General features: G+C 36.1%; 1 protein-coding gene across 1 annotated transcript in view; it reads left to right on the forward strand.

Moving 5' to 3' along the window:
• The window catches only part of l(3)80Fj (lethal (3) 80Fj), a 770,029-nt gene that overhangs the window by 435,737 nt on the left and 309,363 nt on the right, over window positions 1–24,929 (forward strand). The window contains exon 33 of the mRNA XM_090405954.1: window positions 2,596–2,710. Within this exon, the coding sequence (XP_090262080.1) occupies window positions 2,596–2,710 (115 nt within the window). The remainder of the gene's footprint in view (window positions 1–2,595; window positions 2,711–24,929) is intronic.

Genomic DNA, 24,929 nt, shown 5'->3' on the forward strand with positions numbered 1-24,929 from the left:
GAGATTTGAATTCACAACTACTTAGAAATAGAGATGCTTGTACTTGGCCGAACAGATCTAATAAAAACAAATGTGAAACAATTTCTTTGTCTCACATAATATGATAGATTATTTGCTTATTTTTTGCACATCTTCTGGTCATTTTTTCTTGTTTAAGGAATGTTTGCCTGTATAACAAAATAATTTTCTTCAATTAAATGAAGTCATACTGAAAAATTTAAGCACCCTCCTGAGATTTTTATGGTAGTTCTCCTCTGTGCTTTCTTGGTTGTCTGATTGGTTAACCTCTCTGTTCTCCAGCAACAGTTCATGGGTTTGAATCATAAACTAGGCAATGAAATTGTTCTCCCACTGAAAGACAATCAATGCCTTTCAGTAGGAGAACAATTTCATTGCCTAGTGAAAGACCACTGCTGTCTTCATTGGATGTCTGAAGTTGCTTGAAAAATTCTGTATTTTGTGTCCAGACTATGTTAAAAATAAATAAAAAATTATGAAATAAATAAATAAATAATAAAACTTTTTATCCAGCCATGTTATGATGTACTATATATAGATTGACAATTTTTGGTAGGAGATGCATAAAAATATTGAATAAATGAATTATCCTACAAATCTCAAGGGGATAAATAAAATTGGATAATATACTTTTGCCAATTTATGAATCCCAGGTATTTTTATGTTCCTATATGTCTAATGTTGAAGAGTCAGTATCTGTGTAGCTTAAAAAGCTTGGGTAAGTATTTCAAATAGTGAAGAAAAGTTCACTTCCATTAAAAAAAAATTCTTCTTTTAGTTTGGGTCTACACATATAATTAAGTGTACTGTTAATTACAGAAGAATTAAATTTAGTCAGAGAAACAGTAAGTAACATTTTGATGGATATGATATAGGAATGGGAGAAATTTCGGCAAATTTTAGTGATGAGCAAAATCAGTCACAGTTTCATGTTTGTTCTGATCTTTCTTCACACTTGGCTCTTTTTCATTGCTATTACTGATGATGTAACTTGTTGTTTCGGTATGACCTCGAAACAAAGCACCCAAGCATGCAATGGAAAACATCATCTCTCTGCCAGAATCTTGATTTAGTTGATGACAACATTGATGACTTTCATGTGAATGTTACGTTCTCAGATTAAAAAGTGCTGTTTTTTTTTTTTTTTTTGATTGCAAGGGGTTTACCTCAGATTTATTAAACAAGAAAAGCAGAGAACCAACATTGTTATTTAAAAGTGCTACTAGATTACACGAAGCTGTTTCATGAGATAGATCTGAAGTTTGAGATGTGGGGAGATACTTCAGTGATGAAATAATAGCTTCATCCTGTTCTACTTGCTCATGATAATCCAAATTAATCCCTGATTTCAAGGGTTCATGTCCTTACTCAGTTTCCTTTGTATAATCCTCCTATTCTTTCTTTTCATATATTTCTACATGTGTCTTATAAAATCCCCTTAGTAATTATTTGTTTTTATTGCATCAGATTTTGGAAGTTTTTTTTCACTTGGTTAGACTATAATCAATTTAGTTTAATCCTTTATCCAAGTGTAAGCAAACAAACTTTGTGCCTGAAGTATCTTCAGGACTGAGGCAACTCGTAAAGGTGGACCAAGCTCTCATCATCCTTGTCTTAGTATCTCCCATAATGCAAAGCACATTAAAGGAAATTAACCTTAACTACTTAGGTGGCACTTTGTGAATATAACAGTTATTGTTTAATTAGCCCTTTGTACCTGTACTGATGATGCCTGTGATACTCAGGCGAAAATTCTATGAATAAAGAATAATTTACGTGAGTTAATTTCGTTATTATATTAGTAAGTAATAGATATCCAATGTTGTATTTTATTGATGGGATTATTCTTGAGGAAACATGATGAGGCTAGGGATCTTGGGGTTTTATTAGTCAGGAAGTTGAAATTCATGGATCATATAGCAATAATTGTAAATACAACTCAAAGAATAATAGTAATGCTGAAACAAACCTTGACATGTAAAAATAAGGAAGTCATTTTGCCTCTTTACAAGACCTCACTTGGACTTGCATGTGGGTCTGATCTCTGGTATCTGTGGTGTTTCTGATACAGTGAAGAGAGCGCAAAGGAGAGTGTCAAAAATTATATCAGGATTGTGGAATACTGATTATGAAGACAGATTGAGAATTTGTTTGCAGACACTAGCAAATATATGAAAGAGGGGTAATATGATTGAGACTTACAAACTTCTAAAAGGATTATATAGAAAATCAGTAGATGGAATTTTCTATTTTATGCAGGGGTGGGGAAAGGACACGAGGGCACCCATGGAAATTGAGAATAAGTGGTGTGATGGCTAGATTTTTCTCATATACTAGTGCATGATTGGAATGGATTGCCATTGTGTGTTGAGTGTGCAAGTAGCATGAATGAATTCATTAATAGGTATGATAGCTTTGCGAATGGTATGGTCTTTCTCGATGAGTTCCTGACTCCCTGGAGGTCTATCTTAATAATATCAATGTAGTATGTTGTTAATTACCAGTGATAGATATTATGGTGAATGAATGAATTGTTAATCCATTGTATATTTATTTGTTTTATTTTTATTTTTTCAGGCTACAGATGATACTGCTAGAGCAGTGATGAGCAAATTAAGTGCTCATGGTGTTAAATTAGTGTTACCATCCCTTCTGGCAGCATTAGAGGAAGACTCATGGAGAACAAAGGCTGGTGAGCATTTTTAGATAATATGCAGAGCTGTTCTGAGTGATCACATTTTTATGACATCTGACTCCCATTGGTTCCCAACTAAAGCATAATGCTCTTCTAAAGACAATTCACTATATCTCCAAAAAGCTCTCTCAAAATGCTTGACTCAATACAGAGGAGAGCAATTAGACTAATAAATGACCCATCTCTTACCAACTCACTTCCCTCACTTTCACATAGACATTTGGTCTCTGCAATTTGTATATTCTATAAATATTTCCACAGGACATGTCCATCTGAAACAACATCAATAATTTCCCCACTCTGTACTAAGCCCATTGGAACACGTACAGCTGCCGCCCAACATCCTTTCACAGTACACCTTGAAACCCACAGAACAAGTTTCTTTTTCTTCCTCCTTTATCCCTGCTACTGCTGTACTGTGGAACAGTCTTCCACTTGACGTATTTCTCATGGAATACAATATGCAAGCTTTTAAATCGAATGTCAAGTTTCTCTTTTCCCAACTCACTACCCATATATAATACTAAAGTACTATAGGTTGATCAGCCAACCTCTCGTGTATGGGCCCCAACATAAAAAAAAAAACATTTCAGCAGTCCCTTCATATTTTCTAGTCAGAGTTGACTATATTAGTTTTCATGTGTGCAAATTCAGTTTATATCTGGAATATGAGATTTTTTTTTCCAAAAGATTTTCTCTAGTATTTAGAAATAATTTTCTCTGTATCGTCCTCTAACATGTTGGTGTGGTTGTTTAAGCTTGTTCTACATTGGTCAAGTTAGTATCTTGGATGGACGAAAAAGTTAAGAACTTGTTTAACTGGAATTTGTTAAGCTATAGATTGTACTCTTTAAGAAGTATATAAGAAGAGAGCTATTGCAAAAGTAGAGCTTGTGTAGCTCATTGCTAGTGGCATGTGCCTTCTACGACACGAGACTGTCTGAAGAAAAAGCATTGCTAGTTCAGTTCTAGTTAGAAGAACTTTTTCTAAGCCTTTTTTTTTTTTTGACAGGTTCCCAAGTTAGTTGATCTCTGGCACATGCAAGTGGGTTTTTCTCCCAGAAACTGGTTCGCACGGTTAGCTTAGTGGTTGGGCGCTTCACAACCATATGCCTGGGGAAGGAGTGTCCTAAGTTCGATTCCCGTCGGTGACGTGAGGAGCTGAAGGATCTTCCTCAGCCATAGCCAAGTTAGCCAGTCTTGGGCGTGAACAGTAGGGTTTGTTCCCCAGTTTACCCTGTGATTTTTAGCCTTTTAACCATGTATCTGGGGAAGGAGTGTCCTAGGTTCGATTCCCATCGGTGAGGTGAGGAGCTGAAGGAACTTGCTCAGCCAAAACCAAGTTTAGCCAGTCTTGGGCGTGAACAGTAGGGTTTTTTCCCCAATTTATCCTGGGGTTTTTCATCCTGCAAAGCAGGCAAACCGGCTTTGAGAACTCAATATTATGGACATAGGATTCACTGGGGCATAGGGCTGACCACCTTATCCTGTGAATGGTTTGAGGTCCGATGATTAACTAACCCTTGACACCGCAAGGTAAAAGAGGGGAAAGGAAGATGAGATGAGAAACTCTGTTTTTCATCCCGTGAAATTCAAGAAAATCAAACTTAGAACTCGCACTACTTTTTTATTAGAGAGCATGAGATGTGGCACCTCTCAGCCACTTCTCTTCACTGGATGCTGTATATAATTAGTGGTAGTCTTTGATTGGCTACTGGTGGAGATTGAACTGTCCCCTCAAGTCTCCCATTTAGATAGGACTAAAACAGCCTTGCCTACTCCCTATTTGTTAGCTTGATTGATTTGATGAATTATTGCAAAGATGAATAGCAGGAAGGAAGAAAAGTTTTTTCTCCTTTTTGCAGAGTAAAAGTGTGGAATAAATTTTTCTCCTTTTTGTGTTAGCTTGATTGATTTGATGAATTATTGCAAAAGATGAATAGTAGGAAGGAAGAAAAGTTTTTTCTCCTTTTTTTCAGATTGGACTGTGAAGAGGGGTTGAATAGCTGTTGATATATATTTTAACAGAATGGAGAAATTGCTGACCCCAATTTGAATTGATGTTGACCAAGAAAATATTTGTAGAAAATGCAAGTAGCTAAAACTGAATGAGGAATCAGTTGGTGAGTGACAGATCACTAATCATCCTAATTGGTCTCCTTTCTGAACTGAATAAAGTATTATTAGGAAGCTCTTGAGACACTGCCTAAATGTGAGAATAGCATTCAGTCATTGGACAAATTTGTATCGAGTTATGTAAGCTGTGTTGAGCAAAAACCTACCGTATATATCGACATATAGATGACTCTCAAATACTACAGAAAACCCCTCGAAATCATGGATTGTCTTACACGGCGAGTATAAAAAGGGAAGCTTAATTTGTTGGATGAACATTTAGGTAGTTACAATACATCATTATATAAGAAAATAGGCAGTGTTTATAAATTTTGATTTTTTGTTACATAAATTGATTTAAAATATTACAATAGATGTAAGTCTTAAAAAACAAAGAATAATTATTAACCTCAATTTTCATGTTAATTTTCTTCATCTGTTGAAAATAGTTCTTCAGATTCATTGTTTAAATGATCGTCATATGGATCCTAGTTTGAATCCGGTGAATTGATTTTGTTTTCATCGTCATCAGTGTCCCACAACAGATCATCTTCCATACCATCCATAAGATTAGAGATATCTCACTTTTTAAATGATTTTATTACAGTCTCTACTTTATTCCATGCTTTGATCACAAAATTGCACAACATATCAAGTGATGCAGCGCTCATAGATCCACCGTTTGTAAATGATTTTTCACCAGTCAACATCTAATTATTCCACTCTTCTCGCATGTGATCTTTAAATGGTTTGTTCAAGCAGACGTCTAGTAGTTGCAATATAGAAGTTAAATGTGATTTTCCAGTTGCTGCCATCAGGTGATCCCCATTCTCGTCGCACATTTTTTCTTTGGCAATTTTTTTAAAATATCTTCTTTCTTCCTCCATTCTCTTACCATCTTCTCGGTTATGTCAAACTATCTTGCAGCAGCACAGTTATTAGTTTGCTTTGCCATTTTAATTACCTTAATTTTAAATCGATAACAATTTTAATAATCCTAAAATGTAAAAAAAAGTGCAAAATTAATAATTAATTAAAATTGGGGCTAATCACTTTTAATTAGGGTAATTCGCATAGATATAAAAATAATGGATATAACAACAATACCTAACGTTTCATTAATAAAAGAAAGAAGAAATTGGGGAGTCGATTTATGCAACTGACATAAGATTAAAACCTAAAAATACCCTAAAATTTTGGCCTTGTCTTCTACGCTAGTCGTCCTATACGCTGACATATACGGCAATTTCTTGAATACTGAGGAGGTAATATTTCTAAAATGTTCATGATAAAAGTTTTACATTTCATAATCCTGAAGGTTGAATTGTGGATAACTAGAGTAGAGCTCTCATAGTTGCCCTCTGTAAAAAAAAAAAAAAAAAGCTAAGAAAAATTACAAAAAAGAAACTTGGTGAAGAATGACCAAACTAGGATCCAGTTTTCACTTTCAGACAAATCATTGAGAAATTGTAGGAATAAAGCAAGGATACTAAATTAACAGATATCTGGAAAAAGCATATGCCAATGTACAAAAAAAAAAAAAAAAAGCTTTTCAAAACACTCTAGTTAAATTGAGTAATTGGAACACTATACACATCAATACATACTCTATATTTTAACCCTTTGACATATAAATTATTTTTAAACTCTAAATTTGTTTGAAATTGACACAAACTTCATAATGTCTGTGATACGTAAAAATCAATTTTGGTGCAGTAAACAAAAGACGTGTCACAGACGTCTTTGTATGTTAACGGGTTAATTGTAAATCAGCAGTTAGAATTAAGGAAGTTCAGAAAGGTGGTTTGATGTAAAATCAAATGCAAGACAAGGAGGTGTGCATGAAGGCACCATAAAGGGGAAGGGGTAAAGTTAAGTTTTAAAAATCAATTCTCCATTCCAAACGCCTTCCATATGTGTTCATTTACATATCAACTGTGCGTATCTGAAACTGTGCAATCTGAAACTGTCAACAACTGCTGACATCTTCTGGTGAGCATAATTATTGCAGATCTGGGAAGCTCAGTCTAACAAGTACAAGCTGAGCCGAGTCTTCTTCTATACTAACCAACACTCTTCCATCTTTCTATTTTTTCTCTAAGTTAAAGCTTCGTAATCATTTGAATGCAATATTCGATTATTGAAATACTGGAACATTCGTGTTAGCAGTGTACTGAAGGATTTCGTTATTATCATGCATTGTAAATTAAAGATGACAAGAAATTATATTCTTGGTTTGATCCTTTATCCAGGTGTAAGCAAACAAAGTTTGCTCCACTTGTATATTTCCATATACGAGCAGCCAAAAGGTGTCACACCTTATTGTTAAAATACTCTGGATTAGAGATAGATATTGGAAGTTTTTCTACTTGGTTATACTATAAATTAAAGATGCCAAGAATTTCAGGAAATATGACTTCTGCATTACTTCAACCTTGGTATCACTTCTGGTTCTGACTCTCACTGATGACACCTCAGTAAAGTTCAAAACTGGTCTGGGTAGTGACCCTTCCCATAATGCATAGCATCATACATAGTACATAGCATCAATGAGGATATGTACTTTGCATTATGGGATACAAACGCAAGTGATGTGAAGTCATTAGCCTCTGTATATGAGTTGCCCAGCCCAGAAATTAATTCAAGTGCAAACTTTGTTTGCTTACACTTGGGTAAAGGATTAAAACCGGGTATATGATATCTTCATATCTTTAATTTATAGTATAACCAAGTGGGAAAACTTCCGATATATACATGCATCGATTGTGATTGGAACTCTGTTGTTGTGGTATTTATGTAAGAGTATAGTCCTATTTTCAAGAACGATAAGTAAAAAAATACTAGGTTTTTTTGATAAATGTATCATTTTTATCAGTGGGGGGGGGGGGGGGGGACTTTTTGCACAGTGGTAGTACTGAAGACAAGAAAGCACACTATCTCTGCCAGTGGTGCATGGGGGGAGGGGGCTTCTCTTCCCCCCCCCAAAAAAAAAGGAAAAGGGAAAAGATTTTCCAAAAATTTTTTTATTTATGTTATTGTGTCTTCTATTTCTATACTACTTCTGAATTAGTGGTCACTTAAGGTGGGAATACCATATAGCTCTCGGGAATCACAGCCGCTGTGAACGAAGTAGTGCTCGGTCCACCCGAGCACTACTTTGTTTTTCCAATCTGGGACAGAGGAGATCATGGGTATCATGTATTGGCGATCACTTCAGATGCTCAGTCATAGGTTGTATATGCAATGTGTAGTGTTTATTCTCAAATCATCTACTGAACTTGCCCCCACCCCAAGATTAAATCTTGAGTGCACCACTGATCTCTGCTCTCATTCATCATTTATATGGATCACCTTATGAAAGGAAGTGGCATTAAACCTGGTATTAGAATTGTAGTTATCAAAGCTTTTTGTTTCCTATAGATTATTTTCTCCTAAACAAATTCATTGTAAGTTTTTTTTTTTTACCACCTAGGTTGAATATCCAGGATTCTTCAACTAGATTGAATAACAGCCGTAACAAATTTGGTATGAAAATTGCCAAGAACATAGAAACCTTCGATTACAGTTTCAGTGAAAAACCTATAGAATAAGTAAAATATTGCAGCTATTTAGGTGTAATTTTTAGTGGAGGTGACAATTTAAAAATGGAAATAGACAACAGAATGATCAAAGCTGGTATGCTGGGGAGTCAATTGAACAAATTTATATGGAATAAGAGAGAATTAGTCAAAACACTAAATTAGCAATATAACAAGATAGGAGATTAATAGTAATATAAGCTTAATAATGCTGTACTGTGCATCTGCTTGAGGGTACGATTAGGAAATTGATGATGATTAAGCGAAGAGACATTGGATTTTAGAGAAACTCAAAAAATAAATTTCATCTTGCCTTCTAGAGATGTGGGTATCATCAAATGTTAAGATAATTAATGGGAGAAAATTTTTCTAAAAAATTTGGTTTGGGTTTTACTATTATTTTACTATTATCAGCCTTCAAGCATGATTAAGGTACATAGACGATTGAAAAAAATTAAATCAGAGAAATATATCACTTATCAGGAGGTGAAGAAGCAGTATATCACAACGGTAGCAACAATATAATGCCAAATCCTCTCATGTAGAAGGCAACTATAAAAAAAAAATCATTGAGGTTTCAATCAATGATAATCATTGATGATTATCCTATCTTCTTACAACAACAACAATATCCTTGAATGATATGACTTGCTTACTATTTCCTTAGAGCGAATCACGGATAAAAATCGATATAGACTCACTTTTGAGGACATGTCATAAATGGTGCCACTATATTAACAATCTGCGTACTGAAAAGTTAATTAAAACGGGCACCACAAAGAATCAAAGACATGACTCCAGATCCTTTAAGAGATAGCCTGTTAACAACCATCATGGATACCTATTTGTTGCTAGGTCTCCTGTTATACCTATTATATACCTAATTTATTATACCTATTATATAATTCGTTTCTTGGTCTCCTCATGTCTGAGAACTTGTGATCCTAGCCACAATGTCACTCCATTTCTTTCTGTCTTTCATTGCAGCAGTGTCCAACTCCAAAATAAGTAAGCTCGATGATCTTTTTAATCTGGTTCAACCATCTTGGTCTTGGGTGTCCTGTTTTTCTTTGTCCTTCTACTTTGTCCTGGATGATAAGTTTTTCCAGGTTGTTATTGTCACATCTTTTTTTGTGTGTCACATATTTTCCATAGGCCAATGCTGCAATTGCACCATTGCTGATCTCAGTGTGGTAATTCTTTTAATTTCTGGTTAACATGTCTCTTGGTGCTTATTAGAGCTCCAAAGTAAATGAATTCATCCAACTTCTCGAAGTCGGTGTTGTAGGCAAAATTGTCATTTTCAGCTATGGCCATGTATTTTGTTTTATCACAATTAATTCTGAAATCATATTTCAGGTTTTCCCATTCAACTCTTTTATAAGAGACTCCAGTTCTCCTTTGCTGCTGGTAATAAGAATGGTGTCGTCAGCATACCTAAGATTATTTATCTTTTTTGCCATCAACTGAAAAACCACTATCTTATCCATTAAGTGCCTTTCTCATAACATATTCTCCATAAAGATTGCATAGATAAGGGGAGAGTATGCATCCTTCTCACACCTTTCTTGACATTGAACCACTGAGATGTTTTTCTGTCTATCTTCAATGCAGCCTGATCCCTCTCATAGAGTTGTTGTAAAAGATGTGTAAAGTGTTCTTGTATGCCCATTTTACTTAGTATTTTCCATTGATCCTGCCACCCTGACACAGTCAGATGTTTTGGCATAATCAGTAAAGCAGATACTAGGGAATATTAAATTCTTGAGCCTTTTTTAACCAAGTGCCTTAAATTAGAAATTTGATCTCTGGTTCCATGTCCTTTTCTAAAAACCTGCCTATTCTGCAGGAAGTTGTTGCTCGACATGTTTATCTTTCTTTAATAATATAGAGAAGATTTTTCTTGCATGTTGAATCAAGGTTATAGTTCTATAATTATTGCATTCATTGACTTTCCATATTTGTACTTCGGGATAAACATGGATTTTACCCAATCATCAGGCCAATCTCCTGTCTCCCAGATTTACAAATATTTTTGATGACCTTGATTCCTATGAGTCCTAGACATGCAAGAAGTTCACTTGGAACTTTCACCTCTTTTTAAAATGCAAGGTTCCTTATGGAAGTTTCTGGTGTTTTCTTTGTCTATTTTTCTGATGAAGAAATGATTGATAATGGCCATCTACAATTCTCAAAAAAAATCCAAGTCTAATGAAAACTAAACCTGTCAGCATATGAATCCAGATGATATCACCAAAAAGAAATAATGAAAGCATTTCTATGATGGAATTGTTGTTATGGATTCCAAGAGTCTCTTACAGAAGTATAAACTAATATGCTTCTGTTTCAGGATACATGTCTGACAATCTGGCATTAAAAAAATTAACTGTCATTCGTAAGGACAGAACAGGAGATGGCTCTACCTGTGAAGAAGTTGCCATCCTAGTGAGCAACCACACTCCCTTCCAGCAAGTCATTCTTAATGCTAACGTAGAAGCAGTTGGCATCTGACTTTCACTTGGAATGCTAATAACAGTATGCTTTGTCTACCTTCATTATGCAACAGATATCTCTCAAGATGGTCTTGATGGTGGCATATTGCAATTCTCAAATGCTTGAAATAAACAATCTCTCACACTTAAAAACACTGGAAGCATGTTCTCCTTCCTCCTACCCGAACACTCACTGCCATGACTTAACTGTCTGCTTATCTTCCCTCTTTCCACTTTCCAAGTGAGAAACTGAAGACAGCATGTATGTGAGAGTGACTATTTCCTTGTGATGATCTTTTTTCATATTGGGTAACCATGTACTACATTGTGGATATCACAATAGAAAATTGACAAACCAAGTCTCCCACCTTCTCTACCTTAGCACACTTCAATTCTGCAGAAATTAGCTCACCTCCTATCTGTGATGCAGTGTACCAGATGACAGAGTGTATTACACAAGCTGCAACAATTGGAATTCCTTAAATCATGTAGTCGGCCACATTTCTCACAACTGTAGTTTAGTGATGATTGTTCAAAATGCCATGAAGCTCTGAAAAAGCATGGATACAGAATTAATCCTGTATTCAATATATATCATCTATAGGAAGATCAAACAGAGCAAAGAAGTATGGGTTAAAATCTAGAAAATGGTAAATAAACTATCCACCTGATCTCTATTCTTTAAACATAATCAATTCATTCATATTTACGAATTTAGGGACACAAAACACGTGTTGAAATGATTATTTTACATATTATTAATAAAATAACAATTGACATTTCTACCCCTATATTGAGGTCATCATCAGAAAAATACACGTGTATATGAAAACAAGCTACATGCTCTTGCAATCTACAGAGGTAAATTGAATCTATGCTGTTAATTGATATTTTACTTACCCTGACCTCTAGTGGTAAAAAAAAACCCACAATAAACCCTGCTAAAATCCTCCCGTCTAAGCTTTTCTTCAGGACTTGTACAGTTCAGGTTGCTATTGAATGTTAAAAAAACACTTCAAGTTTTCTTGTATTGAGATTTTTCTTTGGCTTGTTCTGGTTGCTATAATGGTTGCAAATGGGTCCTCCACATTCTTGGAATGGTTAGACCTCATTTTTGTTCAGGTTAGGATTGTGTTTAAGTATTTCACATGCTTCTTTAAATTTCCTCTCGAACCAGGTTTTGGTGCGGTGTAGGGACTTGGTACCTTTTCAATCAATTCTGTGGTGTGTCTGGAGTGTGTGATCTAAAAGGCTGGTTTTTCCAAAATGGAGGTATTTATTGTGTTGTTTGTGTTTGTCCTTCCTAATTGGGATGGTTTGCCCTGTTTCCCCTATGTATGGTAAGGTACATGTGCATTGTATTTTGTAAACCCATGGATGGGCTAGGTGTGGAAGAACTGAATAGGTGTCTTAATTTTTTCGAGGGTTTAAAGGTGGTTTTGATGTTGTATTTGTGTAGTGGTCTGTCAATTTTTTCCGAAATGCCTCTGACATAAGGAATGGCAATGGCATTCTTGAAATCTTTTTTATTTTTAGTGGTGTCTCTGCGAAGGAGCTTGTGAATAGTTTTTTTTACTGTATCAATTTTTTATAAATGTATGGTTGATGATCTCGTATTCTTGGTTTAGAGCTTGCTCATTTGAACAAATAGTTTGAGCTATGTGTTTAAGGGTGCTTATGGCACCTAGTTTTTGTGTTGGGTGGTGGTAAGAATTTTTATGTATGTACCGGCCTGTGTGTGTGTGTGTGTGTGTGTGTGTGTGTGTGTGTGTGTGTGTGTAGGTTTGTGGTAGACTGAGAAGGAGAGACAGCCTGAGGGAAGATGTGTGACAAGTGTGTCTAGGAAAGGAAGAAAGTTTTTTTTCCCCATTTCAATGGTGAATTGGATACGCTTGTGTTGTTTGTTCAGGTGGCTAAAGAATGTATTTAGTGCTTCGTGACCGTGGGGCCAAATGGCAAAAATACCATCAACGTACCTGAGCCAAATTTTGGGCTTTAGGCACGCTGACTCTAGAGCTCATTGCTCAAAGTTTTCCACATAAAAGTTAATTATTGGGGGGGGGGGGGGAGATGGTGAGCCCATGACTGTACTTCTTTTTGAAGGTAAAAATTGTTTTGCTACACGAAATATCCGGAGCAGAGTGTGTGGGCAAAGAGGGCTGTGATGTTTTGTGGAAATATGTTCTGTAGGAGCATAATAGTATCATCGATCAGGACATTGGTGAAAAGGACAGTTATGTCAAAGCTGACTAATAAATCTTGGTTGTTGAGTGTAATGTTTTTAATTTTGCTTATGAAATGTTGTGTATTTTTATGTAGGTAGGAGAATGACCTACCAATTCCTTGAGTGTGGCCACTAATTTTTTGGCTAAGTGGTAATTCAGGCTGTCGATTCCTTCAACAATCAGACATAGTGGCATGTTTGTTTTATGTATTTTTGGCAGGCCATAAATTCTGGGCGTGCGGGCATAATAAGGTATTAGTTTTTTGGTAGTTTCTTCTGCTCATATGTTAACGGATTGAATTAATTCAGTTGTTTTCTTTTTGATGCGTTTCGTGGGGTTTGTAGTTTACCATTTGGTAGGTATTGTGGTCCGATACCAAATGGTTCATTTTTTCTATGTAGGTTGTCTGATCTAAAACAACAGTAGCATTCCCTTTATCTGCTTTTGTAATTATAATGTTCTTGTTATCTTTTAGGGATTTAATAGCCAATCTTCCATTTTGTTTATGTTGCTGCTTAGTTTTTTGTTTGAGTTTAGTATGCAAGATGCTTCCATACGTATTTTGTCAGCAAGATTGGTGCAGAAGGATCTCAGACCTCTCTCGATATGATAAATGATATCCAATTTGTTTACTGACCTTGGCACACTGGCATAATTTAGGCCTTTTTCCACTAGAGAGAGTTCATATGAATGCTGATTACCCTGTAACTTTAAAAGAAAGAGTAATGAATTCATAATTGCTGACAGTCGAAAATTTTGCTACATTAGCTGTATCTCCTCAAGTTCCTTTCCCAAAAATGCAAAGCAGGGGAAAAAAAAACAGATTTGGTTTTCTTCAAATGGTACTGAAGAATATAACAGGTCATTCATGAAAGAAGAAATTAATTCTGCATTATGTGTGGTCCGTCTGCTGCTGGGTCAGATAACATCCATTCTTAGAATGTCAAACATTGCACAATCAGGCATGGATCACCTCTTGAATAGAATTTTCTATGACAACTGGTTTCCAGATTCTTGGCTAAAGCCTATTATTATTGCCTTTCCTAAATCAGGAAATATTCCTAATAAACTATAAACAATAAACTATGGTACCATTTCTCAAAAAAACAGTTGCTTGTGCAAGATTCTGGAAAAAAAATTGGTTAACTCTCATCTTTTTAACTCTAAATCTCATCAGATCATCTGATCATCTACTTGGGCTGAAATAATTTGATATGGAAGAAGCATACCAAACTACTTGGAGATTTGGAATATTGAAAGGACCTACATAATTTTGGCCTAAAAGGAATCTCCCTCATTTTTTCAAAAGCTTTTTATCCCACTGATTCGTCCAAGTGTAAACTCCTCTCTTCCAACCATCCAATAGGATGGGGTTCCACAAGGTTCAGTTTTAAGTGTCATGCTTTCTACAATCAAGGTTAACTCAATAACGAGATTAATTCCTCCAGTTAAAAGTAATATCCTTTGTGTGACTGACTGCTATTTTCTGTCATTCATGTAATATGAGGGTCTCATAGAAAGACAGTTCAGTAGGCCACTGAAGACTTTAAAAATGGGTGCTTGCAAATGCATTTAGATTTTCATTGCAGAAGCCAGTTGTGTGCATTTTTGCTGCATACATGATCCCTGCCCATAACCTCATATTAAAATAAGCTATAATCTCTTGCCCAAGTTCATGAGCTCATATTTCACAAGAAAACAATTTCCTTCCTTCCTGACATGATATGTGAGATATATGGTCCCAGGTCTATGCTTTTGTCATAGAAAGTTCCTTGTGATGACTGGCCCGTATCTACCATCAAGTCATAAGAATAGCACCAGCAACAGGTGGAACTTCACTGATCTCTGGTCTCTACATTGAGGCAAATAAACCACTTTCATCGCTTCAACAACAATGGCTGTATCTGTTATTATATGCTATGAAAATAAAATCCCTGGGAGACCCTGTACAACAGGGGGTCTTCAGCCTTTCAGACAATGCAGGCTGCATTAAAAATTTCAATGAAGCCACGGGCCACTAAGCTATACTTCAGTATTTAGAATTGTAAGATGCTTTCCAGATTCGCAAGGAATGCTGTTTGATAAATCCTATAAAAATATAAAAATAAAATCAGCTTTAAGAGCATAGGTAGGAGTCGAGTTCATGATAAGTAAATGCAATCAATACTTGAAAAAAGATAATTTAATGAAGAAAACATTCATTCTTTACAATGTCAATGGGCAACTTGGCAATGTTTTTCCTTGACCAGCTTGTCGATGTTGGCATCAATGTGGGAAGTCGCTTTGCGCAGAGTATTCTCGAGATGTTAGTCCATAATCTGAGTTTTTGTCTTGGACTTCACATGCTTCATTCTGGAGAAGAACTGCTCACATAAGTATGTGCTTCCTAACAAAGCACACATCTTCAAAGCATGCCGGTGAAGATTAGGGAATGCGTCCTTAGAAATGTAGTCTTTGTAAAATGTAAGCAAGAGCACATTGAATAATTTTTCTCTCAAAGAGAGTTGTTTTGGAGTTCAAACAGCTCCATTTTTACTGAGCCTGGCATTTCGGCAGCATTGACACTGAATGGCATTTAAAATAAATCTAAAGAAGACTGTTGGTTACGAAAATCACTAAATCTCTCTTCGAACTCACTTTGTAACACGGCTAATTTTGTAGCGTATTCATCAAGAAACGAACAGTTGGACTCGGTGAGAAACTGAAAATGACTTGTCTTTTTTTGCGAGTTGTGCCTCCCAAAGTTTGAGCTTGGCCACAAAAGCTTTGATGTGAGCAAACAGAGTATGCACTAGTTCATCTTTGGATTGTAGCTGTGTATTTAGGTCATTCATATGCAACTAGATGTTGGTCACAAAGGCAAAGTCTGTCATCCACTTCAGATCGTTAAATTCCGGATTCCCCTTGGTTTGCATGAACTGCTGTATTTCACTCCTTAAGTCAAAGACTCTTTTAAGAACCTTCCCTCTGCTAAACCAATGCATATCACTATAATAAACCACGTTGCCATGATCCGCTTCACACTCTTGGAATTGACGATGATTCAATCTTCTTTGCCCTAATAATGTTGACGACAGTCACAGAAACTTTCATGGCATTCTCAAATCCAATAATTTTCATTCACAAATTTTCCTGGTGGATTAAACAGTGGTAATGGACGAAATCTTTTCCTTCTAGTTCCGGTTCTTTCCGTAGCAACGCAACAAACCCTTCATTGTTTCCACACCCTTGAGGTTGGTTAAGCTGAGGTCAAAATGCTGGAGCGTTTTCTTGGCAGCTTCAAGAATATCAGTGCCTTTCGTCATTCCCTTCATAGGTACAAGCGTTAACAGTTCTTCTGCTACATTGATTTGTTGATCAATGCCACAGACAAAGATAACCAGATGTGCTGTATCCTTCACATCTGTGCTCTCATCTAAATCAAGTGAATATGACATAAATTCGGACGACCATTTTTCTAAAGTTCTTTCGTTGTCACGTTCTTCAACACGTCATGCTATAGTTACCCCAGACAATCATCATCATCATCAAATTCCTGCCATGAACCCTCAAGGAGTGTACAGGATATGATAGTAGTACATGAAAAATTTGCATCATTACTAACTTACTATCTACAATTTTCCTCCAAATCAGTCTGTTACTTGTCAAGACTCCAACGTTATCAGATCTTATATTTCTATCGTCTAAGGCACTTTGTATCATATTAATCCATCTATATCTTGGTTTTCCTTGTCATTTTCCTGCCAACCTGGCAGAGAACACTTCTTTTGCTAATCTTTCCTCGCCCATTCTGTTTAAGTGACCATACCACCTGAGATTAGCTCTGCTAATGCATTCCTGGATGCTGATATCATCATCATCATCAAATTCCTGCCATGTACCCTCAAGGGGTGTACAGGATATGACAGTACTACATGAAAAAATTACATCATTACTAACTTCCTATCTACAATTTTCCTCCAAATCAGTCTGTTACTTGTCAAGACTCCAACATTATCAGATCTTATATTTCTATCGTCTAAGGCACTTTGTACCGTATCAATCCACCTATATCTTGGTCTTCCTCTGGGTCGTTTTCCTGCCAACCTGGCAGAGAACACTTGTTTTGCTAATCTTTCCTCTCCCATTCTATTTAAGTGACCATACCATCTGAGATTAGCTCTGCTAACGCATTCCTGGATGCTGACAATGTCAAGTTCTTTCCTAATATCCTCATTTTTAATATGATATTGCCATTGATGCCATCTGTTCACGCCTCTAATCTTTCTCAGGACTCTCATATCTGCGGTCTCTAGTCTTTGGTCAAGTGTTTTACTTCTGACCCAGCTCTCAGATCCATAAGTTAAAATTGGTTTGAACACAGTCTTGTATACAGCTAATTTAGTGTTCCGACTAATTTCTTTCTTATTCCATATGAATTTATTCAATTGACTTCCCACGATACCAGCTTTGCTGATTCTGTTGTCTATTTCTATATTTAGTTTACCATCTTCAGTAAAAATTGTGCCTAAGTAGCTGAAATGTTTTACTTGTTCCACAGGTTCTCCATTCACAACACAGTTGACATTTTCAATGATTCTGCCTATTTTCATTGTCTTTGTCTTTTTATTGCTGACCTTCATACCATATCTATTACAACAGCTATTCAATTTAGTCAGAGAATCTTGCAGACTTGTAGCGGATTTATTTAGAAGTATAACATCATCCGCATAAAGCAAAGAGCTGACATTAACATTTCCAATTTTGATATCAGGTTTAATACCACATTCCTTCATAATGTGATCCATATAGATAATGAATAACAGGGGGGATAATGTACATCCTTGTCTCACACCAGATTTAACATTAAACCATCTTCCTGTACTTCCTTCAATTCTAACTGCTGACTCACAACTCAAATAAAGACTAAGTATTGCTTGATATAATGCCCCATTGACACCATATAACTGCAGCGTATTGAATAGCTTCTCTCTTGGCACCTTGTCATATGCCTTTTCCAAATCGACAAAACTTAAATACAGATCTTTGTTATATTCCCATGCTTTCTCGACTATTTGTCGTAAAGTGAAGATCTGATCCTGACAGCCTCTATTTGGCCTGAATCCAGCTTGTTCTTCACCAAGCTTTTCTTCCACAATTCTTCTCAACCGTTTCTCAAGTATACTTGCATAGATCTTGCCAGGAACACTCAGTAGGGAAATACCTCTGTAATTCTCACATTCAGTTTTATTTCCCTTTTTATATATGGGTACTATGAGAGCTCTACTCCAATCATTGGGAATTCGTCCCTCTGTCCAGGCTTTCTGAACTATGCAGTGCAGCCACTGTAAGACTCTTATACCACCATACTTCAGCATTTCTGGTCGAATATCATCTACTCCTGCTGCCTTTCCACATTTCAAGCCTTTGATGGCTTTTTCTACTTCAAGTATGGATATGTATTCCTGACTGCATGCCTGGTCAGTGTTTTTTATCACTGTGCTGTCATCACTGCTTGTTTCATTTAGCAGTTTTTCAAAGTAATTACTCCATACTTCAAGGATATCTTTTTCTCCTGTTTTCATTTCACCTTTATCATCTCTAATTCCTTTTACAGCACTCTTTCCTCCATTCCTAAGCTTCTTCAACAACCTCCAGAATATTTTGCCACCTTCTTGATATTTATTTTCTATATTCTTGCCAAAGTCCTCCCATGACTTTTGTTTAGCTAGTTTTACACACTGTTTAGCTTTCTTACATTTGTCTCTGTATTCTGTAAGAGTAACAGCTGCCTTATTTGCCAGGAACTTTTGATATGCTTTCTTCTTTTCCTTCACTGCCTCTTTAACTTCCTGTGTCCACCAGGGAGTTCTGATTTTTTTATCCTTGCACACAACCTCACCACATGCCTCTCTGGCAGAATCAATCAATGTTTCCTTCAGAGTTTGCCACTGAATCTCCAAGGTTTGATTCCTGTTCTCAAACTCTTTCATTTTCTTTTCAATAATATTTCTGTATTTTAGTCTACAGTTCACATCTGAGAGCTGCTCAACTTTTATTCGCTTTAAAACTTTCTTACATGTTATTCTTTTCAATATGAAATTCAATTTTATCCTGCTCAAGACTAAATAGTGATCACTTCCAATTTCAAATCCTCTGTACACTCTGGTGTCCTGCACCAGGGAGAAAACATCACTATCAACAATAACATAGTCAATGAGACTTTTCTTATTCCTAGCCTCTTCTCTCCATGTGAATTTGTGCAGATTTTTATGTTGGAACATGGTGTTAGTAATAACCAGTCCATGTCCTGAGCAGAAATCCAACAGATATTTGCCATTATTATTAGCTTTGCTCTTTTCTCCAAATTTTCCCAAAATATTTTTGTATGTCTCACAATCATTTCCTACTCTACTATTTAGATCCCCAACAAGGACCAACTTTTCCTTTTTCATTGTGTCAGTTGCTTTTTCTAAAGCATCAAAAAATTCCTCCACTTCTACCTTAGTAGAACCTTCTGTGGGACCATAGGCACAAATAAGTCTCATTGTCCAGTTCCCCATTCTCATATTTGCCCACATTACTCTACTTGAGACTGACTGCCATTCAAGAAGATTAGCCTCGTATTTTGTGTTGAATACTATGGCTACTCCTTCTTTTCCTTGATTGTCATTGCCTGAATATAACATTTTGTATTTATTGCTCAGAAAGATCTCACCAGTTTTGGTCTTTTTTGTTTCAGTCACCCCTATTATGTCGATCTGGTACTTATCTAATTCCTCAGCTAGCTCCATTTCTTTGCCATTCAGGCTTCTTACATTGATAGTACCGATCTTTAACTCTGGTGATGTTGAGTTGGGGTTTGTTTTCTGATTTGTTCCAGTAGCTGACTTTTCGCTGTTCGCCCTGGTTCCCTGGCGAAAACAACGGGGGCCTTGTTTAACCGGGCGACGCCCCAGCCGGCATGAAATTTTGTCATGTTGTACCATCATTTTTTATTTTGGTTTAACCAATAAGAATACAATTTGGTCGGCTAAATCCCAAATTGCCAGCCCATCCTCGTTCGTTCAGTATCAAAGTAGATACCCAACAGGGTGCACCACGAGAAGGTGAGGATTGGACATTAGGTCAGAAGCCCTGGTCGGTTCTCCGCATTCCTTTAAAGGCTATGTGGAGGTCTCCTCTCAGTTATACAGCTTTGACCCTTAAGCACCCCCTGGATGCTGATAATGTCAAGTTTTTCTCTAATATCCTTGTTTATAATATGATATTATTATCAGCATCCAGGAATGCGTTAGCAGAGCTAATCTCAGGTGGTATGATGCTATCTGTTCACGCCTCTTATCTTTCTCAGGACTCTCATATCTGCAGTCTCTAGTCTTTGATCAAGTGTTTTACTTCTCACCCAGCTCTCAGATCCATAAGTTAAAATTGGTTTGAACACTGTCTTGCATACAGCTAATTTAGTGTTCCGTCTAGTTTCTCTCTCTTATTCCATATGAATTATTCAATTGACTTCCTACAATACCAGCTTTGTTGATTCTGTTATCTATTTCCATATTTAATTTACCATCTTCACTGAAAATTGTGCCTAAGTAGCAGAAATGTTTTACTTGTTCCAGGGGCTCCCCGTTCACAACACAGTTGACATTTTCAACGATTCTACCTATTTTCATTGACTTTGTCTTTTTATTGCTGACCTTCATACCATATCTATTACAACAGTTATTTAATTTACTCAGGGAATCTTGCAGATTTGTAGCAGATTTATTTAGAAGTATAACATCGTCTGCGTAAAGCAAAGAGCTGACATTTACACCAATTTTGATATCAGGTTTAATACCACTTTCCTTCATAATGTGATCCATATAGATAATGAATAACAGAGGGGATAATGTACATCCTTGTCTGACACCAGATTTAACATTAAACCATCTTCCTGTACTTCCTTCAGTTCTAACTGCTGATTCACAACTCAAATAAAGACTAAGTATTGCTTGATATAATGCCCCATTGACACCATATAACTGTAACGTATTGAATAGCTTCTCTCTTAGCTCCTTATCATATGCCTTTTCCAGATGAGAGGAGGTCTCCTCTCAGTTATACAGTTTTGACCCTTAAGCCCCAGACAATCTCGGTTTTTTAAACACTTCCTTATTATTTGGGCATAGAATATCCCCAGCAGCGATGAGACACTCTTTCACAAAATCGCCCTCCAAGAAGCCTTTTGATTTTTTAGCAATTTTTTCAGCTATTACATAACTTACGTCGACCCATGCTTCGCTCTCTTCCCACTCCCTTTTAAACGTACCATGATGGCATTTTAAATAATTTTGGAGATGGTTCACTTTGTCAACACAAAGTCACCCATGAAAGTGATCAAAATTGGATGCTTGCTTTGTCTCATAGTGTCGTTTTATATTGTATTCTTTTGATACTGACACTGACTCACGACAAATCAGACACCCTGGCTTATCGTTGATCGACAGAAAAAAGTAAAAATTGGTCCACTTTTCATTAAATACCAGGCAAGAATCACTTAATTTATGCTTTTTACTTGTAGAACCCATAGTGATGGAAGATGAACCCAAAAAATGATCCAAAATGGCTGTATAATGGTTATTATCCACTGAATATGTCTCACACTAATGAAAAAAGTCTGGCAATATAAAACCACAATAAACTATGGCTGACACGACGAACCTGTATGTGCTTTTACGCAAATATCACACACTGTTCACGACTGACTGACTATGGATGAGATCCTCTTGTATTTATATCAAAATAACAAAGTATCGAGAACCTTTGAGATGTATCAGCCATCTACCTGCGACACTAGTACTTAAGTACCGCTTGGCGCTGGTAGATGGCTGAAGAAGCATGCCTATTTAATATCTATTTTTATAGGATTTTATGCAAAGTATCAAATGCACAGCATTCCTTATGAATCTGGAAAGCATCTTACAATTCTAAATATCACAGTATAGCTTTGTGGCCCGCGGGCTTCTTTGAAATTATTTTTTTTATTTAATCACGTTTTAATGTTAAATAGTTATTTTTCCAAAATGGCCGGCAGGCCATGTGTTGAAAACCCCTGCTGTGCAACATCCATCTGACAGCCATATGACCATTTGGTTTACAAATAAATGCTCTCTTACAAACTCTAAATATCAGGGTGCACAATAGCATAGATGCCACCAACTGCCACTGTGATATTCACACATACATAATGTAGCTTTCCTTTGTGTAGTTCACCGATCTTTTCCAGTCCTCTTGTCTACTAGCAGCTCTTTCAAGCTCATAGAAATGAATGCTCTGATTTTGTTAAATCGTGAATGAAGATATTTATAATTAATAATACTTCATTCATAATTAACATTATCTACCATATCATAAGCAGGACTTATTTAAATTTATTTTGTTGGTCTCTTGTTATTCTTGTTGGTCTTTAGTTTTGTTAGTTAATTTTATTTATGTAATTTTAGGGTATATCATAGACATGAAAAGGCTCTGTGTTAAAGTGTCATTTATTTTATTTGTTTTATTCCTTTAATAATAATATAAGAAACTGTGATGTATATAATTTTAATATATCCAGAAGATTCCTTGTGATATCATTTGATTGGTTGTTGTGAGAAATCATGCAAGTTTCTCCTAGCACGTATTGGAGCTTGAACTACTATATATCAAGGGAAAAGCAAGTTCGATGTGCGCTAAACCGGTGAGAACCAGTTGCTGGTGGGGAAAAGGAATGAGTGGACACGAAAATAAAAGTAAAAAGGAGAAACAAGGGGGGGGGGGGTATAGAGAGCGGTAGCTAGAGATTGAGGGGGATTTTGACGTGCCGAAAACGGAATAGAAAGGACCGGGAATCCCTTGGCATTTTAGCTTTCCATTTTGGGAATTGGATTTCTACCAAAACTTCCTAATGCCTAGCAGTAGAATAGTGCTAGACATAGGATAATATGAATAAGAAAAGGAAGAAATTGGTAGTTAATTTATACCAAGTGCAGAAAGCTTATATTCTCCCGACTCTATAAATCAATCACGGAAATAGAAGATTCTTATAAGTTTGTGTTACTACAAAGTAAAAGTCAGCAAGGACTTTAAAGATGTTGTTCGATCTCCTTATGATGTGATGAAGCCTGGTAAGACTTCCTTACTATACTTAGTGTGAAGTAACAAAAATTAATTCTGCCGAAAGTAATTTATTCCTAGTTGCTGTATTCAGCAAGTCAAGATTGAATGTGTGATGTGCTAAGACTTGTCCCTCTTCAAGTTACAAATGCTATGTTATTGAATTAAGTGTACATTGACTGAACGAGAATATTGAGAAGCCTATTTGTTGTAATTTTGGAATCTCGAACTTACAAGAACTAATTTTGATTGACTGAGCTTAGGGAATTACAAATGAATGTTCTGATGGTTCATGAGTTGTATTCTTTCTGAATATCTTGAACTGATTTGATATTTAAAATGTTTTGTGATGTAACCTTGGTCAGAGTGAAGTTGTGATAGAAGTTCTTTGTAACAAGAAGAATAAGATCTGTTAATATGGTTTTTAATTATAAATTTTAAGCTCAGCTGAGTAGTGTACTAATATCTTAATGAGAGTTTTATATTTGTTTAATTGTAATGTCCCTGTTGAAGCATTGTGTTATGATATAATTATGACACTGCATTAAATGTTTTTTTTTTTTTTATCTAAGATCAATCTAGAGTTTGCCTCATTTTCTTTCACTGAACTGCTCATTAAATATTTCGAACCAAAAGTGGGCGCTTTGCTTAATTGTGAGATCCTTGGCCTAAAATCAGCTTTATAATAACCTGGTACAGTTGACGGTCAATTTATCAAAGTTGCTCATGCAATTCAGAACATAGAGTGGCGCAGTATAATACAAATTTTCTTTATGTTCGGATGATATATCAGCCTACAACTAGTTAAATACTAAACGAGAGAGAACTATAAGACTATAAAACTTGATTAAACAGAAGCCATGATCCAACAAAGACCCCTGCTGTACAACTTCCATCTGACTGCCATGTGACCATTTGGTTTACAAATAAATGCTCTCTTACAAACTCTAAATATCAGGGTGCACAGTAGCATAGATGCCACTAACTGCCACCATGGTATTTACACATAATGTAGCTTTCCTTTGTGTAGTTCACCGAACTTTTCCAGTCCTCTTGTCTACTAGCACCTCTTTCAAGCTCGTAGAAATGAATACTCTGATTTTGTGCCTGTACACTGACAGTTCCATTAATCAGAGCCAGTAATGGACTCTTCTGCTGTTTTCCTAGACAGCACAGTATTTGCTCAGATCCTGCTAGAATATAACAAGTTTACTGCTGAGCTGCATGTGATAGAGCTTGCATTAAAATACATAAGATCACCACCAAAGGTGCATAGTATATTCAGATTCACAAAGTTCTTTATAGATGATAAGATGTCTAGAGCTCTCGAAACATCTAGGGCTCTCTTGAATCCAGCATGTCCTCTATTGCAGCGTTTCTCATCCTTTCTAAGCCCAAGGACTAGTAAAATACCTGAAACAATCCTACGGACCAGTAAGTTACAGAGGCATAGCTGGGGTAGATCCGCCCCGAGTGGCACTTTTTTCTCGTAAGAAAACTTGCTATACTGTCTATAAAACAGCAACTGAGTAATCAAATCGACTTCCACAATGTCATTGACAATTTGGCGAACAGAAAAGCAAGAAAAATAACATTTTAGAATGTTGGCATTAAAGTTTTACTTCAGAAATAAACATAGTGTTTTTAATTTAATTCCCTATACGTCGTTTTAACATTTTTGTAATTT

Source organism: Typopeltis vanoorti, chromosome 16 (genome assembly GCF_054136105.1).
Source record: "Typopeltis vanoorti isolate ZY-2024b chromosome 16, IOZ_Tvanoo_1.0, whole genome shotgun sequence".
Classification (NCBI taxonomy): domain Eukaryota; kingdom Metazoa; phylum Arthropoda; class Arachnida; order Uropygi; family Thelyphonidae; genus Typopeltis; species Typopeltis vanoorti.